General features: G+C 38.5%; 1 protein-coding gene across 11 annotated transcripts in view; it reads right to left on the reverse strand.

Annotated features, from left to right (window-relative positions):
• LOC105489529 (RUNX family transcription factor 2) overlaps nucleotides 1–18,094 on the reverse strand; it is a 352,919-nt gene that overhangs the window by 218,191 nt on the left and 116,634 nt on the right. For all 11 annotated transcript variants that reach the window (XM_071096966.1, XM_071096964.1, XM_071096965.1 and 8 more), the window contains 2 exons: nucleotides 15,881–16,037; nucleotides 9,825–9,929 (listed from right to left, as the gene is read on the reverse strand). In XM_071096966.1, the coding sequence (XP_070953067.1) occupies nucleotides 9,825–9,929; nucleotides 15,881–16,037 (262 nt within the window). The remainder of the gene's footprint in view (nucleotides 1–9,824; nucleotides 9,930–15,880; nucleotides 16,038–18,094) is intronic.

The following is an 18,094-nucleotide window of genomic DNA, read 5'->3' on the forward strand; positions in this document are numbered from 1 at the left end:
TGTTGGCAGCAGCTAACACACACCACTGCTAACATTTTCAGGAATAAAAACTCTCTGAGAGTTTCACACCAACAGTGTCTCGTTGAAGGAATTACTGAAGGATCTACCTCAAGAAAAAAGCAAACTCAACTTAGAAGGAAGAACTAAGGTGAAAGAAGGAATGATGAGCAAATGAATCAATAAACATAATGGATAAATACAAGTATAAACATTTTTTAAACACCGATAATGACTAATCCAGGAAATATAAAACAAGAATATACTAAAATATCAGATAACGACATTAGAAGAGAGGGGGTGAGACTGCAGTTTAAAGAATGCTAAAGTTCTTGTATGGACAGAGATCATGATTAATTTTAATAAGACAAATTTACATATTAAAATGGTAAAGATAATACTAAAATAAAAGAAGCACATTCAATGGTAACTTACAAACCAATAGAGTAGGAAAGCTAGCATGTATCGAGAACAACAAAAAAGGAATACTCTGAAAGGAAAACATTTGCAAAAGAGAGATATATGGAAATACATAAAACCCAAAACTCTCACCTTTCAGTAACAAAATCTTGCACTCTTAAGAGTATATCAGAACTGAAAAGCATCAGGAATGCTCATTGCTACAGTTGACCTGCAGCAAAATTGTGATGCCTGAAATTGGCAACCGCTGGCCTCAAGGCCGGCAATGGTCCTGCCTGCTGCACACTGCCACTCACCGTTTACTTTCTGGTACCCAGGATTTCACTGACCACTCTCCCCCTATCTTCCAAAAGCTACTTCCCAAAAAAGGATTCTATATCACTTGTTTTTATCTTAATAAGAATTTAAGTCCGAGTTACCTTTTCCAGGGGTGCGTGGGTTTAAGCCTTAATCCTAAATTTTAATGAAGGGTTTTGGTCTTCCAACAAATAGATTTTCACCACCAGTGCACAGTAGAAGAGAAATTCTGAGAACTGGAGCCCTTCCTTTGCTACTTACAAATACAGTCTTTTATTTTAACGGTTACATATGATCTTGAATTAATATTCTAGACCTAAATGGTTTTTATGCCTTTTCTTAATTTCCAAAAGTTACTTGAAAAAACAAGAGCAATTAATTATTTTTTATACCTGCCTAAATAAAAACTTTTGAGATGTTATGTGAAGGCCAAAGATGTTCTTTAGTTGACATCATAAGTGGATCCTATAAAAATGCTAGGTAGGGAGAGGTATGAATGGGAAAAGCAATACAACATATTTTTTTTTTTTTGCCCCCTGCTATTTTTAAGCATATCCTATTCACTGGCCTAGTCTTCCTTGAAGAAATTGCCAGACACAAACAAAACAGAGGTGAACAGAGTATTTCAGTGATCTATCAGGAATTATTATCTTTCTTGAGAAGGAAAGTCATTTTTATTTAAAAAAAAAAAAAGAGAGAGAGAGACCAAAAAAAGGGGGGGAACCCCTTTCTCTCAAGTCCCTGTCAAGTCCCTAACACTATTTTCAGAATGAATGATTCCTGACTTACACTAAGATACAAACTACTGACACATTTGGATCAAGCATGTATGTGTTTTTAGAACACGTATCACTTGAAAACTTGCCATGCTATATTTAGTTAGAAGTAAATATATCAACTGGAACATATGCATGTGGAAACTGTGCTCTTGCTGTGAAAGCTGCAGTGCCTTGTTAACACAAGTCCAATACAATGAGAACGCACATTCAGAGCCGGGAAGCCAGGGAAGAGTGCAAAGGAGGGACACGAGCATGTTTTAACGGTGGTGATAATTTGCCATGAAAGGATGTTAATGCCATAGCTCCTTGCTGCAGCATGCCATGTGCTGCTGAATTAAATTACTGCCATGCAGTCTGCGAGCGAAGGAATGTGTAAACAGGCCATATATCCTTGCATCAGTTCCACAGAATGTTGCACAACACAAAATGCCTCTCGATGTGTCATTTCCTTCTTGGCTATCTTCCCAGCTCCTGACAGCCAGTCAACAAAAAAAAAAGACTGAAAGATATTTAAAACTGGTCTTCTCAAGAGCACATTCCACCAACCACCAGACATAACCTCCACCAGCGCTTCTGACCCATCCCCCTGCCGCCCTCATCCTTCTTGAAGAAAGGGAAACAGAGAACAGTGGGTTTTTTTTACTGTTATTATTCTCTTAAGTTAAAGATTTTCAATGATGTTTTACGTACTGGTAGCCAAGTGATTAATATCTATGACAATCAAATTGCTGCTTGTATTTGCCAACTTGTAAATATCAAAACATGGCATTTACCCATATATTCTATTCCTTGGGCACTTCAGACACAGTAAAGAACCCAGGGGAAGTCTGAAAGTCAGGAAGTTCAGGGCTTCTCTACTAACGCTTTGCACTAAGGACTAAAACCCAGGCCTGTGGCATCTGAGGCATGGCACAAAGCCTATCAAGGTTTTTTCAAATCATCTTCACAGACTGCAAGAATGTGAATGCAAGAACTGTGTCCAGAAAAATGAAATAACCTTAAAAAATACATCTGCTCTCCCTCTATCCAACACATTTTACGTGTCCCCCCACTTTATTTCACATGTGACCAGTCTCTAAATAAGCATCTTCCTGGGCCGGGCACGGTGGCTCACACCTGTAATCCCAACATTTTGGGAGACCGAGGTGGGTGAATCACGAGGTCAGGAGTTTGAGACCAGCCTGGCCAACATGGTAAAACCCTGTCTCTGCTAAAAATACAAAAAATTAGCCAGGTGTGCTGGCATGCACCTGTAATCCCAGCTACTCAGGAGTCTGAGGTAGGAGAATCGCTTCAATCCAAGAAGCGGAGGTTGCAGTCAGCCGAGATCCCACCACTCTACTGCAGCCTTGGCGACAGAGCAAGACTCCATTTGAAATAAAATAAAATAAAATAAAATAAAATAAAATAAGTATCCTCTTTTGGTAAATAAGCAAAGATCACAGGCCAGTCTTTGGCATAAAAAGCTCATTCCTTCACCCAACTAAGATGAAAAGTAATGGAGGATAAAAGTGAGCTGCTGCTGACATCAGCTGGAATGAGGAAGAGAAAATGTCAACTCCTCCATTCTCTCCACCCTTCACCAGGCTGGAAAGCAGTCCCAGAACTAGGTGGAACAGCGTGACAGAAAAATGAGATAATATCTTGCCTAGACTGCCTGGTTTGTTAAGTCTGTTAACTCAAGTTTTTTAAGGTAAAACTTCTGCAATTGGACATGCCTCAAGAATACGGAGAAATAAAACTTCTCTGAACAATTACAGATTTGTTGATGAATTGGGCACAATTGAGAATGAGCAAACAGGAAAAGAAAATAGTTTAGCTGCAGGACCTAAGCCTAACAAGCTGAGTGAAGCATGATACTAAGGCAAGCCTAGAAATACCAACAGTACCCTGTACTTCCAGATAACCTCTCACTAACCTAAGTCTCAGACCCTTACTGAAGCCACACACAAAGCCAAGCAGAGAAATGTTGCAGCCACATACTCTGAGCCTGCAAGAAAGGAGCTAGATCACGGGAGGAAAAAAAGGAGAGCTTCTCCTTTCTCCCACCAGCTCACGATAGGTGGCTGGCTGATCAGTGGTGAATGCCAGTGCCCTGGCAGGAAGTACACAATTCACAGCTTTGTTCTCTCCTTGAGAGTAAATACGGTTTACTTACCTGAGACCCGACACACAAAAATTTTTAGAAACCCACTCACATGTATCAGGCAGTAGGTTTGCAAGGGTACCAGCAAGCAAGAATTTCAAAGTTGGATGATATAAAGTATAAAACCTCTAATCTTGGCCGGGAGCACTGGCTCAAGCCTGTAATCCCAGCACTTTGGGAGGCCGAGGTAGGCAGACCACCTGAGGTCAGCAGGTCAATACCAGTCGGCCAACATGGCAAAATCCCATCTCTACTAAAAACACAAAAATTAGCCAGGCGTGGTGGCACACGTCTGTAATCCTAGCTATTTGGGGAGCTGAGGCAGGAGAATTGCTTGAACCTGGGAGATGGAGGGTGCAGTGAGCCAGATCAAGATCATGCCATTCCATCTCGAAAAAATTTAAAAAATAAAAAAAATAAAAACCCTCTAATCTTAACCATCTGAGGATTCATAAGATATTTCTGCTACAGACTTGTCATGTTGCTGGGTAAGGCTCACACTTCTTTTTGTTCAAACATCTGATGTTCTTCTCACTTGAGTATTGATCTGCTAATATCAAGCACCACAAGCGAATACCCACCACTAATTCATCTGATGTTCACCAAATCTGTTCAATTCAGAATGACACTACCATTAGACTAGTAAATTTGGAGTCACTTTCTTTGAATGTCCCCTAGTTTGAAAAAGCCAAGAGTCCTTTCAGAAGATGGTACCCTGAAAACATTATTTCTCCTGTTGTGACAATGACAACTGCCAGCTAAGCACTTACGTAAGCTGATGACATTGGTGTCATGAACCACACCCCCCAACGTTCACACCATTGGTGGTTTTTTTCCCTTAAATCCAGGCTGGACCTGTGTCTTGCTTTAACCAATCAAATGTAGAGGAAGCAATTCCATGCCAGTTCTGAGCCTAATCCTTAAGAAGTTCCAACACCCTTGGGTGCAGTGGCTCGCACCTATAATTCCAGCTGCTCAGGAGGCCAAAGCAGGAGGATCACTTGAGGCCAGGAGTTCAAGACCAGCCTGGGCAACATAGTGAGACCCCATCTCTACAGAAAATGTAAAAATTAGCCAGGTATAGAGGCACATACCTGTAGTCCCAGCTACTTAGGAGTCTGAGGTGGGAGGATCACTTGAGCCCATGAGTTTGAGGTTGGAGTGAGCTATGATCATGGCACTGTACTCCTGCCTGGATGACACGGCAAGACCTCATCTCAAAAAAAAAAAAAAAAAAAACCAGAAAAAAAAAAAACCAAGGCCTGAGACCTCTCACTTTTGTACCTTAGGGGGCCCTGAGCTGCCACCATGTAAGAAATCAGACTCAGTAGGAAAGACCACATGGAGAGGCCACATGGAGCGGAAGAGGATCCAGGATTATACAGACAGAGATGTGGTGGGGCCTGCTGTCCCATCATTCCAGCTGAGTCCAACCATCCAGCCATCCCACCAAGGCATCAGACACATAAATGAAGCATGTGGGATGTTCCAGCACAAACCATTATCTGATTGCAGCTACATGATAGACCCCAAGGCTTATCAATAGAAAAACCATCCAGAGGAACCCCAATCAACCCAAAGAATCATAAGAAATAATAAACTGGATGTTATATTTGAGGGTAGTTTATTATTTAGCAATAGACAACTAAAAATGCAGCAAGAGAATTTATTCTATGTAAGGTTATTTACTTTTTCCATCCTTTGCACAACCAATAATACCTTTTTTCCATCAGTCCTCTTCCCTAACTCTGAACCACTTCTATAGAATATGATGTTGCTAACCAAGTTTTCACATTCCTGTAGAAATTATTTAAATCAGACTGGAAGTGGAACCAAGTCCACAGATGGAACAAGGGATTCTAATAGAAACTGATGTTTAAAAGAGCTAGATATCTAAATGCATTACTATTGCTGCTGCTGCTATACCACTTCTCTGGCTGACAGTTGTTCTTCAGAGCTAGCTTGCCAATAGAAGGTCAAAATGCCTTGCCTAAACACAAGACTTACAAATTTGGAATCTTAAGTATGATGTCATGTCTTAAAATGACAAGCTGGCAAAGAAAATAAATGGCATTTTGTAAAGATGTGCACCATTTTCATGTTTATGCTACTTAAGATGAAGGTTCTAATAAGTCATCGGCTATGTTCCTTTAAAGGGAAGTTTTATAACCGAGATGAATCACAACTGCAAAAGATCAAAGTTAAAAAACATCAATGATGCCATAGGGTACTTTTTAATCTTGTAATGAGTGATGATCATGTGCTCTTATGAAGTCAGTCCAACTGCCAACGCCAGATGTGTATATTAAGAAAAGAAGTTGTTTGTGATGTGACAGCACTGGTTCAGCTGCCAGAGACAGAAAACATAGAAGGATGAAACCTTTTGGATTTTTGAGTGAAAAGCAAGTCTTGGCAGATGTGTTGATAGGCAAGGCCTCAGAGTGGAGTACTAGTGCCACAGCATCTGCTCTTGCACTTTGCTGCAAACAAATTAAATTTATCATCAATTCTGCACAGCTTTCCCTGGGCAGCATGAATATCTGCTCAGGCATAATTTATAATACGAATTAGTGTCATTTACTAATGAGCAAAAGTTAGTAAAGCCATCTGCAGGGGGAAAAAAGTAATATACTAGAGAACAGAATCTATAGATGGTATCTGTTTCCTAGAAGCATACCATAAGAAAAACTCTACGGCAAACCTCTGACACTGAAGAAAATTGATGTAATAATACCTGACACTTAATGAACACTTACTACATGACAGTCACTGTGCTACCCATTTTACATACATTACATTTAACATTTTTGCAGCAACTGATGAGGAAGGTATTATCATTCTCACATAAAAGATGAGAAAACCAAGGCAAAGAGAAGTTAGGTAACTTGCTTGCCTCCATACAGTTAATAAATGGTGGAGTTGGGATTTTGATCCAAGCAGTTTGACATAAAGACCCAACCAGTTAACCCAGAATTTGTCCTCATTCAAACAGCTGAGCTACCAGAAGCAGGCTTTTCAATATATATTCAGATCTTTAGAGGAAGGAGTACAATTCCATCAATAGGAACTGATAATACAAAATTCTCAACTCCCTCAAGCCACTATAAGTGATAAACAGAAGTATACTACTTTTATGACTAATAACCACTAATTAAGGAATTATAATTTGGGGCAGAGGAGGCTAAACAATTGCCTATAAATTGTTCCGTTCCCCTCTCCACCCGCCCCAGGAAAGCCTTTTACTAAAGCCCTTCTCTGTTAAGGATCAATAAAATTAGCCACTTTGAATAAGCAAGGGTTGACAAACTACAACCGGGCTCACCAATTATTTTCATAAGTAAAATTTTAGTGGAATACAGGTTGAGTGTCCTTAATCTGAAAATCCGAAACGCTCCAAAATCTGAAAGTTTTGAGCACCAACATGATGCCACAAGTGGAAAATTCCACACATAAGTACGCAACATAAACTTTGTTTCTTCCACAAAATTATTTAAATATTGTATAAAATTATCTTCAAGTTATGTGCATAAGGTGTATATGAAGCATACATGAATTTCATGTATGGATTTGGGTTTCATCCCCAAGGTATCTCATTATATATGCAAATATTCCAAAAATTTAAAAAAATTGGAATCCAAAACACTTCTGGTCCCAAGCATTTTGGTTAAGGGACACTCAACCTGTATAGCCATGACCATGAATGTATGTATTTGCTTATGCTGCTTTTGAGCTACAATGGCAGAGTCGAGTGGTTGTGACAGAGACCACCATATGGCCCACAGTGTCTAAAGAATTTTCTATCTGGCACTCTACAAAAAATGTTTGTCAATCTGTGTTCTAGAGGATCTCCCATTTAACATTACATGCACCAACTAATCAAAATCCTATTATAGTCACTGTTTAAGAAAATTGGAAATCTTGTGCATCTCCCATACGTAGGAATGTCAAAATTAAAGAACAATATTGAGAAGAGGGCTATGCTACACATATTCAATGCCCAGGATGACCAAGAGCAGGGAGGAATCCAGCACAGAGTCCAGGTTATAGGATTCAGCAGTCGCTGAAAGCAGTCCCATCTCTCTCTCCAGACACTGACTTCATCAAGTCACCCCATAATGTCAGGAAAATGACCTTGCATTTTCACCGATATTTTCAGTTAATAAGAAATGTTATTCAGGTTTATCTAGGGCAGGTGGTCTACCACTTGCAGATCTGTATCTGCTTCCACCGCCCACCCTGGGCACCACACAAAGCCTGAACTCAGGTCCCACGTATACCACCTGGCCCCTCTATTCCTAACTCTCACTGCTTTCAGAGTACTTCTCTGCCTTTACAAGGCAGTGAGTCTATTGACTAATTTGGCCAAAAACCTCTCTAAATAAGGTACTGCTATCCACACTTGAAACAGAAGTGACTTTTCCAAAGCTACCCTGCCTTCTCACTTATTGTCATATCGTTCAGAACAGGGAGCACCTATCCTTCCCTGTTTCCTCTCCCAACCATCAAATTTTGAGCATCAACTCTTGTGTATATGTACATATACACACACAAACATACACACACACACACACATAAACACACACGAATGGTTTTTCCAAGAACTGAGAAAAGCAGCTGAGATCAGCAGGAAACATCTTTAAGAGATAAGTATTCATGGTGCTACGTGTTAAAAACCAACTATCCTGCTATATGCATTACTAAAATGGATGTCCTGCCTTTTCAGGAATTCCGGGGCTAGTCTGACCAAAAGTTAGAAGACATCTTCCATCATAAGGCATCATCCCCAACTTATGGCCATCCAGAAAAGGCAGGCAAAGCCCCAAACCAGGCAAAGCTCTGTTCTATTCACCTGCACTCCATAACCACTAGCCCTTAGGACTAGAGACTTGGGGCTTACACACATACGCACTGCAATCACCTAACAGGACATTCCCAAATTGAACAGACAGGGCCAGCACTGACTCAACATTATGAACCTGGAAGAATGCCATACACATGAAAGGAGAAGAAAACAAAAACCTCAAAGACTTGCTTTTGAGGCAGGAAACCTCCCTAGTTCAGGCAAGCAGTCAGTCTTTGTGAAAAGAGACAGCAGCAAAAGGGACAGGACCCATCATAAGCTCCCACTGCTAGGAAGGTTTGCTACTTGGGTGGAGGCAAAACTTTATGAGACCTTTTCTCTCATTTGAGGGGAAGAAGAGATATGCCACTCTCATGATCCAGGCAGGTTGATTGTTACAGAACAAGTACTTCTGCCAGCTATACCTCCACCACAAACCAAATTGACCTCCCTAAATGCAGTGATTAGGATTCCAACGTATTCACTCAGCAAAGGCAGAGTTCTATATGATGTTTCCATTGGCACACAATTGTTAACGGTTTATATATCAAATAATCTTTAATCTCTAAATATATTTAAATACCGCTATGCTGAGTTTGTTCAAAGCAGTTTTTTGGTGGCGGTGGGGCAAGCAAACCTCAGTCAATTTAGATTTAGAAGGAACATACATATTGGCCCAAATAGATTACGTGCACTACCTGAAACTGATTGCCGGTGAAACCTTCTGGATGTCCAGACAGACAAATAAACCAAGATGGATTTAAAGGTGGTTTGACTATCTGTTAAAAGAAAACTACCTATAACAATTACTAGAGCATGACCAAACAACGGTGTTGTAACAATCAAGCAAGTTATCATTTGCAAATAAATTCTTTGTAATTAAGCAGTGTGCTCTTCATAAAGGGAATTGAGTGGGCGAGTTAAAAAGCTCAAACACATTCTTAGGCCATGGGAAACACATGCAAATGCTTTTTGACTAAGCTCAAGATTTTTAAGTTTACTCTTTTCTTCCTCAGCTCTCATGGGTCTATTCTGCCCCAGTATGTTCAGTACATGAGCAAAATTTCTTAGCAAATAGTTAACAGTGACTGAATAATTATTCACTCATTTCCCAAAGTTATGGAGGCCTTAGCAATTGTGTGGTAAAGCTTAAAACCGTAGTTTTATTTTCTAACTCTGAAGTTTGATTAACTGTCCCTCACTAAAAAATATGTATATATATGCAGATAGCAAAGTCTACAAAGACACTATGGACATGAAAGTGACCCTAACTCATTTGGAATAAATTCCTCATAGGGTCTCTGGAAACTCTATTACCATTTTCAATAAAAAGGGGAGTACTTACTTCTGGGTTCCCGAGGTCCATCCACTGTAACTTTAATTGCTCTGTGATAGGTAGCTACTTGGGGAGGATTTGTGAAGACGGTTATGGTCAAGGTGAAACTCTTGCCTGCAGATATAAAAGGGAAAAACATACAGTGAATATTAAAAAACAGTATTGATGATTACACAGCAGCATAGATTTCCAAATTGCATGTAAGCATCTCTAAGGAGGCAATGAAACAAAGACAAGAGGCAGGACTCCTTCTTCTAAATTGAAAACCCTCTGTTGACCACTGTTAGGACATTTCCAAATTTGCTTAGTGTCAAGATCATCGTCCTCATTGTAGTGCTACACAGGAAGACTCCAATTCCAAAAAAGCTCCTCAGTAGCAAGAGTTGTAATGAAAACAAAACCCTGGTCCACTTGAGGGAGGTTCTTTTTCTTTCAATTTTCTCCAACATCAGGAACACATCCAAGCACAGACAATTTTAGAAGTCTTTATTTAGGGTTAGGTCATGACCTCATGAGAGAACAATAGTAAATCATTGTTGATTATGTTATTTACTTCACATGGCTTTAGCATTTCATTTGCTTAGCTGCACTACAGTAAGAAGATAAAAGAGGAAAGTTCTTATGGGAATCATTTTAACAGGAGCCAGTGTCTCCTGTCCTGGCCTTAATGTGCCTGTGGTATGATGATTTCATCATTACTGGAACAAAGTTTTTCTCCTCCCTGTCCACCCCTCCCCTAACATACATCCTTGCTGTTAAATCTTGAAATAACTCCCTGACAGTGACTTACTTTTTGCTAAATGAACATGACATCTCTCAATATAAACTCAGATTTTGCTTTTAGCAGAAGGTGTGCTTCATTGAAATATTACATCTGATGCTTCAAATTAATGAGCTAAAAGCAATGAATAAGAAGGGGAAAAGAGACAGGGAAAAGTTTGGTAGCATATTTGGATGTCTGTTTTCTCCAGAAGAAGATACCATTCTCTGTTGCACAGACTTACTAACAGTTGTAATCAGTTAGATTTGCAACGGTTAATCATGTCAGATAGTCAAAACTGCAAACTGTTACAAGACAGGAAGAGGTGGGCGTGAAACAGTGACTCAATAAAACATTCAGCAATCTCAGGCCAGAGTGCTCATTTAGTCTGCTCCTGTAACAGACCTTTAAAAAGCTCATTTTGTTTTGCTTTGTTTTTTTGGTCAGAGATTCTTTTTCCCTTTACTGAAAACTGAGAGTATTAAACCAAAACACAAATCTTTGACAATATGTACCAATGCAAAGTTTAATGCAGTCTTTTCAAAGCTTAATATGGAACAGGTTATATACAAGGCTTAATGGAGAACAGGTCTTTGGCTGTCAAGTCTAGTGAATGGGTTTTCTTTTCAACCTAGACCATGTAAGTTCCTAAAATCTGTTTAAGACACACATCATTTGTTGCTGAGTATAAATAGTTTTAAGTCTCCTTGGCTATACTTTTTCATAGCCAAGGGGAAAAAAACAGGAAAGAAAAGACAGGAATGGGATGGGTGCAGTTTGAATAGGGAAAGGCGAATAACAATTAGAAACTTATTAAGTGCCACTTCATACACATTATTTCAATTAATCCTCCCCACTTAGATTTCTCACCCCCATTGCACAAATAAAGAGGCTGAAACGTCGAGAGACTTAGTAATTTACCCAAGTTCACACAACTAATACATGAAAAAATGAGGATTTGAACCTCATTTTTCAGACTCTAAAATTAATGCTTTTTTTTTAATATTCTGTCACTTAGCCACTTCCTTAAGTGGCTTGATCACGTGCCAATTAAAAAAATTAATAAGTAATTTATTTCTAGGTGCATCCCAATCAGCTCTATGTGCCCAAGAAACAGTAAATATAAATGGACGAATGCAATATCTCAGGATGATGAAAGCATCTATTTTTAAAGTGTCATTGACATATCATATTTTATCCACTATATTGGGTATTACATAGATTTAAATAATTTATAATTAGTTAGCAAAGAGAGGCTTTATTATAAACATTAAGACTAACCAAAAGAATAAACCAGCCAGGAGTCTAATAAACTAGTCACAGAAAACTAAAAGTCTACAGAACTGGAAACCAGAAACTTGAATAGGATGCCACTGGGTCCAAGTTAGAACCTCAAAACAATGGAAAGATCACAAAAAGTGAAACAGCTGATCTCTAAATTGAAAGTTAGTTTACACTAAAACATTTTAAAGTGCATTTTGGGGTCAGATTAGTGGTCTATGGGCCCAAGATTGCCTTTCTAACAGTAGCTCCCATGGCTGTGTTTCAGAGTCAGTTTTCATCTATGGCACTCATCTTAATAAATCAAGGATATATAGAGATCTCAGTTATCCTTAATGTCTCTAAATAACCTGCTAGAAAGATTGTCGGCCTGGCACAGTGGCTCATGCCTGTAATCCCAACACTTCGGGAGGTGGAGGCAGGTGGATCACCTGAGGTCAGGGGTTCAAGACCAGCTTGGCCAACCTGGTGAAACCCTGTCTCTACTAAAAATACAAAAATAAGCTGGGCGTGTTGGCACACGCCTGTAATCCCAGCTACTCGAGAGGCTGAGGTACGAGAATCGCTTGATCTCAGGAGGCAGAGGTTATAGTGAGCCAAGATGGTGCCACTGCACTCCAGCCTGGGCGGCAAGAGTAAGACTCCATCTCAAAAAAGAAAAAGAAGAAAAAAGAAAAAAGAGATTGTCCATAAATGTATTTAAACCGGTTTTAGTAATAGTTCTACTTTAGACCTTTACAATTTACTTAGGATATTAAAAGTCATCTGTGATTCCCCTAAATTCAGGGCGATGCCTCATGTAGGAACAAAAGCCAAATATAAAATTCACCCTTCAAGTATAAAGCATTTAAATGTTCAGAGTAGAATCAGTTCTGTATTAAAACAAAACAAAACAAAACAAAAAAAACTGCTTTTAAAAAGAGATGGGTTTGGGGGAGGAAACAAGTAGTTAAGTGTAACTGTGATCTTCCAAAATCAAACCCTAAGGATCAAGATGTAATTAACAACTACAGCAAAAGTGAATGAGGCTCCTTCTACTTCTTATTGCCCCTTCAGAAGAAATATGTATGCAATGTTGAAGAAACTTTCAGAAATTACCAACCAATTTAGTAATTGGTTCTTCACCCTATAATAATAATGTACTTCTTAAGTCAAATGTTTATGTAGGCATTCATGATTTCCTTAAATTAATTTTTTTTCAAAATCTCCTTTTTTTATCACTTTCCATAAGTGATAAAATGCAGGCTCTTGTTTTAAAATGCAGGCTCTCAAATAGGGAGCTAGCAGTCAGTAGATAACTAAATGTGCCATCCATGGCTTCCTCAGGAAAAAGAAAGCATACCAAAAAAATTTTAAGAACCAAAATCATTTTAAACACTTCTCTTTAAAATATTAAGGATAAAATAAAGGAAAAAAGATGAAAAACCATAAGCCACTCCTAATTTAATGCAAGTTCCACTGATGCTCTACTTTTATTCTAGCACTTTCAAAAGTTGTGGTCCTAAGATGACCCATAAAGTCAAAGTCAGTAGTGACATGACTCCTTTATAATCTAAGATTGTTTTTCAATTTCTGAGAGTTTATGTTTCTACCAGTGGAAAGAAAAAAAAAAGTGTAATATTTGAGGAACTTGGTGTTTTTTTATAACACTACTGAAAATAGAAATATTTAAAGCTGGGAAAGAAAATACAATGGTAGCAGCATGTTGATCCAGACTTAATAACTTAAGAGAAATGTAGAAGTGTGAAAATCAAAGAGGAAGCTGGAAGAGTCTGTTATAAAGCAGGTCAGGTACAAAGGCAGGTTAAAGGGTTTCCTGCCACTGAAAAACTAACCCATTTTTTTTTTTTCAGAGTGTGATCTGTTATCAGTGTTCTCTGTCCTTTTCTTCCTCTTCATCTCAGCTTGATATTACTGTTTCCTTTCATATAATGTTAATGCAGTGATATAAAGATCTATTATTAGTGATAAATCAATTTTTCTTTCTCTCTCCACCCACTCCCCCTACCCCCCATCTAAGTCTTGAAGACAAGTCTGGACCAATTTCTCCATCCTGCCTCTGGCAGCAGACTGTAGCATTTCAGATCCTCCACCAAGTCCCGGCTGCTTCAAAGGAAAAATCCTACTTTCTTCAGTTAAGATCATAAGAAATATAGGGGGAGGGGGTCAGCTCTGTTTGGACATAATTACACTTCATCAAAAGAAGCTTTCTTCATCTTCCATGCGTGAAAAGTCTGCAAGCAGTTAAGTCTGTCTTTTTTTTTAAATATAAAAATTGCTATTTGGGAAACCAGCCAAAACTCAGAAAGCCAATATAGTAAAACAGTGCACACCCTTTGTTTCTCTTTGAAGTTTCTTAAATAAATATGTTGAGGGTTTACAAAGTACACTATCACTTTGCCATAGTTTCTACTTAAATTGATCAGAAAAAAGTTATGTAGCATCTATATAACACAAAAGTAAGATAAATGAAAACACTAACTTGAAACTGTAAGGTAAAATTAAGCATGGCACCCAATCCCTTAAAAACTAAAATTGATTACTCTAGTTAAAAACAAAGTATTATTACATAAGAAGAAAGATGCAATTCAGAGCATACAGGTAAATCATCATGTTCACATTTTTCTTGATTCTTACTAGAAAAAAAAAGACAAACTTTAATTGCATAGTGGACCTACATAAGTAAATGAGAAAAAGGAAGAATGAATACACAACACACATGCTCCAAACCTAATCAGTCAGTAGTGATATAGGATGTGTCTTTTTTCCTCTTTTAATGAAAGTGAACTAAACGTGATGCAGAGATAACCCCCTTAGTTTTGATTCTACCAGAGGCTGTGAGCCTCATTTTATTTCAAACAACCTGTCAGTGACAGTATCTCATTAGCATGAATCATTTTTTTTTTAAGTTAAAAAGTACAACTTCTTGGCCCTGTTCCTAGAAAGTAAACTAAAACTACTCATCGGAAACAGCCTTGCTTGAATTTCCCTTATCAAGTTTTTACAATGGTAATAATTTGACATCTGATCCAAACTAAAGAGCAATTATTAGACATGGTTTAAAAAGTGGTGCTTCTCATTTCCTAGTCAAACCTGGGTTGCAATGATTCCATAAGGCTTTATTTCACCTCAGCCCTAAAGTGGTCTATTTTCTTTCTTCTTATCAAAATACTTAAAATGGAAATATTAGATTCAGTTAAGTAAATAAATAAGCATAATGCTTCTAATAGGTGAGTAACCAGTAAAAGTCTTTCTGTAGAATAAGTAAATAAAAGCCAAAATATTGGTCTCCTTAAAGACTTTTTTAAAAAAAATTAACCTCATTTATCAAACAGTTACAAAAACCCTAAAAGGGATAATTTTCTATTTAAGGATTTCTAATTTTTGAATGTGGATTCAGATGGTGGGAATCCTTACGTAGTATGTAACTATTAATATTAGAGTACTAATCATTCATCTGTCTAGGCAACTTTACATAGTCATTCTAACATAAGTAATACATTATTCACTTATTCAAATGAAAAGCCTTATGTTAAAAAAAGATTTTTAATAAATTCTTATTATGAAAGTAAATTAAATCATATAGAGGTAACCTGTGATAAGTGAAGAGCATTATGCCAGCTGTCCTTGCAACTTAGACCAAAATTGATATTATCAGGAAATTGATCCAACATATCCATTTTTCTTTCCCCTTTACCATTCAATTTACTCAGTTATTTGACTCCTCATAATTCAGAAGTTGATCCTCCAACTGTTCTTTTCTCTACCTTATATACTCACACCCAGTGAAATTAGGAGCTAGTTTTTCTGAAAACATTGTTTGAATTTTCAATATCATAAAATAAATGAAAAAGGCCTGAGTACTCAGAAAAACACTCAGCTTCATCTGGATGTATTTAAATCAAATCTTCAGTAATTCTATTCAGAAAAAGAAGGTGCTGATTTGTATACAGACTAGTATACATTTCATCAAAGGAGCCTAATGTGCTTATTCCATTATCAGTATCAAAAGTCAGAGACCTACCTCGTCCACTCCGGCCCACAAATCTCAGATCGTTGAACCTTGCTACTTGGTTTTTCATAACAGCAGAGGCATTCCGGAGCTCAGCAGAATAATTTTCATCGTTACCCGCCATGACAGTAACCACAGTCCCATCTGGTACCTCTCCAAGTGCTACCACCTACATAAAACAGGAAACACAGCAGCAATAATGGCACATCAGAAAGGCTTACAAACAGAATATATTCTCATTGCAAATGATGTGTCTTATCAGGACTTAGTGTTCTAGTCCAGTCCAGTAATGGCCGTCAGGAATGAAGCATCTGTGTATGGGTTGTGATGCCACTTCAAACAGACCAATGTTTCAGGGCCCACCCATTTCAAAGGCAGGCAAAAACGTCCTTCATTTGTTGTTGGATTCTTCACAGGAAATATGTACATTTTTATTAAATCCCCATGTTAAGTTGTCCATAGGAATTATGCCACAGAAGGAAGGAGGATGCCCCGTCTGCAGATTGCATCATACAGATCCAGGCACCACCTGTCTGCAGGCTTCCTCTCAGGGAGAGCCCTGAGGTGTGGTCTTAGCCCATCACAGTCTAAAAAAATATCAAGTCTAGTCAACTCTATGGGAGAAGATTTTTAAGTGAAACCCTGGGGCTCCTGACTACATAGAGCCTAGATATGGTGTGGTCTATGTTTTATCTCCTTACTTTGGGCTAGTACTTCAGCTTTTAATAACAGTATAATTACTGAAAACCCACTCTGCAGTGGGATCCAGTGGGATATCCAAAGTCATCAAGAAACTGAAGAAGAAAATAACTGATGATAAATAAAAAAATATATGTATACCCTTAGCCTCATTTCTATTATGTCTTGTCCCATCTGCCATCCTGGCATGACATACTTGACTACTTAATCGTCAACAGTCAATCTGAAGCAAATTAACTCAATCAAGAAAAGATTAATTATTCTTGATTAATCCATCTTTGGAAATAACCAACATTTTCTCTGCTCCAAGACTAGAGATCACACTTTAACCTGGGTCAGCTAACTTGCAAATGTGTGCCTCTATTAACACAGAGCCCGGTAAGGGGATGCTGGTGCAGATCCTTCACTGTCATATATGAAACATACTCCTCCTAATCCACTGCCAAGATCCTGCCCCTTGGTAACAATCCCTTGTCTCAATGAACTTCCAGGACTCTATATTCAGATTATTTCCATGTCTTCCTCATTCCATTTCCAGATGCCCTCATAGTAATTCAGCAATGACCCCAGCTAAAGTAGCCCACAACTCTCCGACAATAACACCCCTGTGTGCTTGCCTGTCTGGTAAATATCCCACTTATCTCTTTCTACTTCTAGTGCTACTCCCTCCTTTGTCAAGATTTCCATAAGATAAACCTAAGCATTTAATTCCATTGTTCCCAATACAATTGGCATATTAAAGTAGATTTCTTATAGTGTGATAATATACACTATACCTACATCTTAGGGCTGAATTTCCTACAACACCCCTTCACTATGTCCTCTCCTCCAGCCAGGAAAACAATCAAACAAAAAATTTGTCAATATTTTTGTCACCCTTACTTTTCTCTTAGGCTGTTTCTCAGTTCCATTCCTTCCATTCAGTACTGTGTTATTCAGCTCAAAATCAATAAAGCCTTCCTTAAATTACAGGCCAACTTTCCCCAGCATCCCACTGTACTCAAGTGATCCTCATTTCAATGTATATATATTAATATTAATGGTCTATGACTACTTTAAATACACCAGCCCAAAGCTGAGGGACTCGCTCCTAGGAGTCCAGATTATATGAGTTTGGAAACTACACGAGAGAAGGGCCTCTATCTCATCTGTCTTGTTCACCACTTATCTACCTGCTCCCAAAAGTGTCCAGCACATGGTAAATGTTTGATTAATTTTTTTTTTTTTTTTTGAGATGGAGTCTCACTCTATCACCCAGGTTAGAGTACAGTGGCATGATCTCGGCTCACTGCAACCTCCACCTCCCAAGTTCAAGTGATTCTCCTGCCTCAGCCTCCTGAGTAGCTGGGATTACAGGCATGCACCACCACACCCGGCTAATTTTTGTATGTTTAGTAGAGAAGGGGTTCCACCATGTTGGCCAGGCTGGTCTTGAACCCCTGACCTCAGGTGATCCGCCCGCCTCAGCCTCCCAAAGTACTGGGATTACAAGCGTGAGCCACTGAACCCAGCCAGATAAATATTTTT

Source organism: Macaca nemestrina, chromosome 5 (assembly GCF_043159975.1).
Source record: "Macaca nemestrina isolate mMacNem1 chromosome 5, mMacNem.hap1, whole genome shotgun sequence".
NCBI lineage: Eukaryota > Metazoa > Chordata > Mammalia > Primates > Cercopithecidae > Macaca > Macaca nemestrina.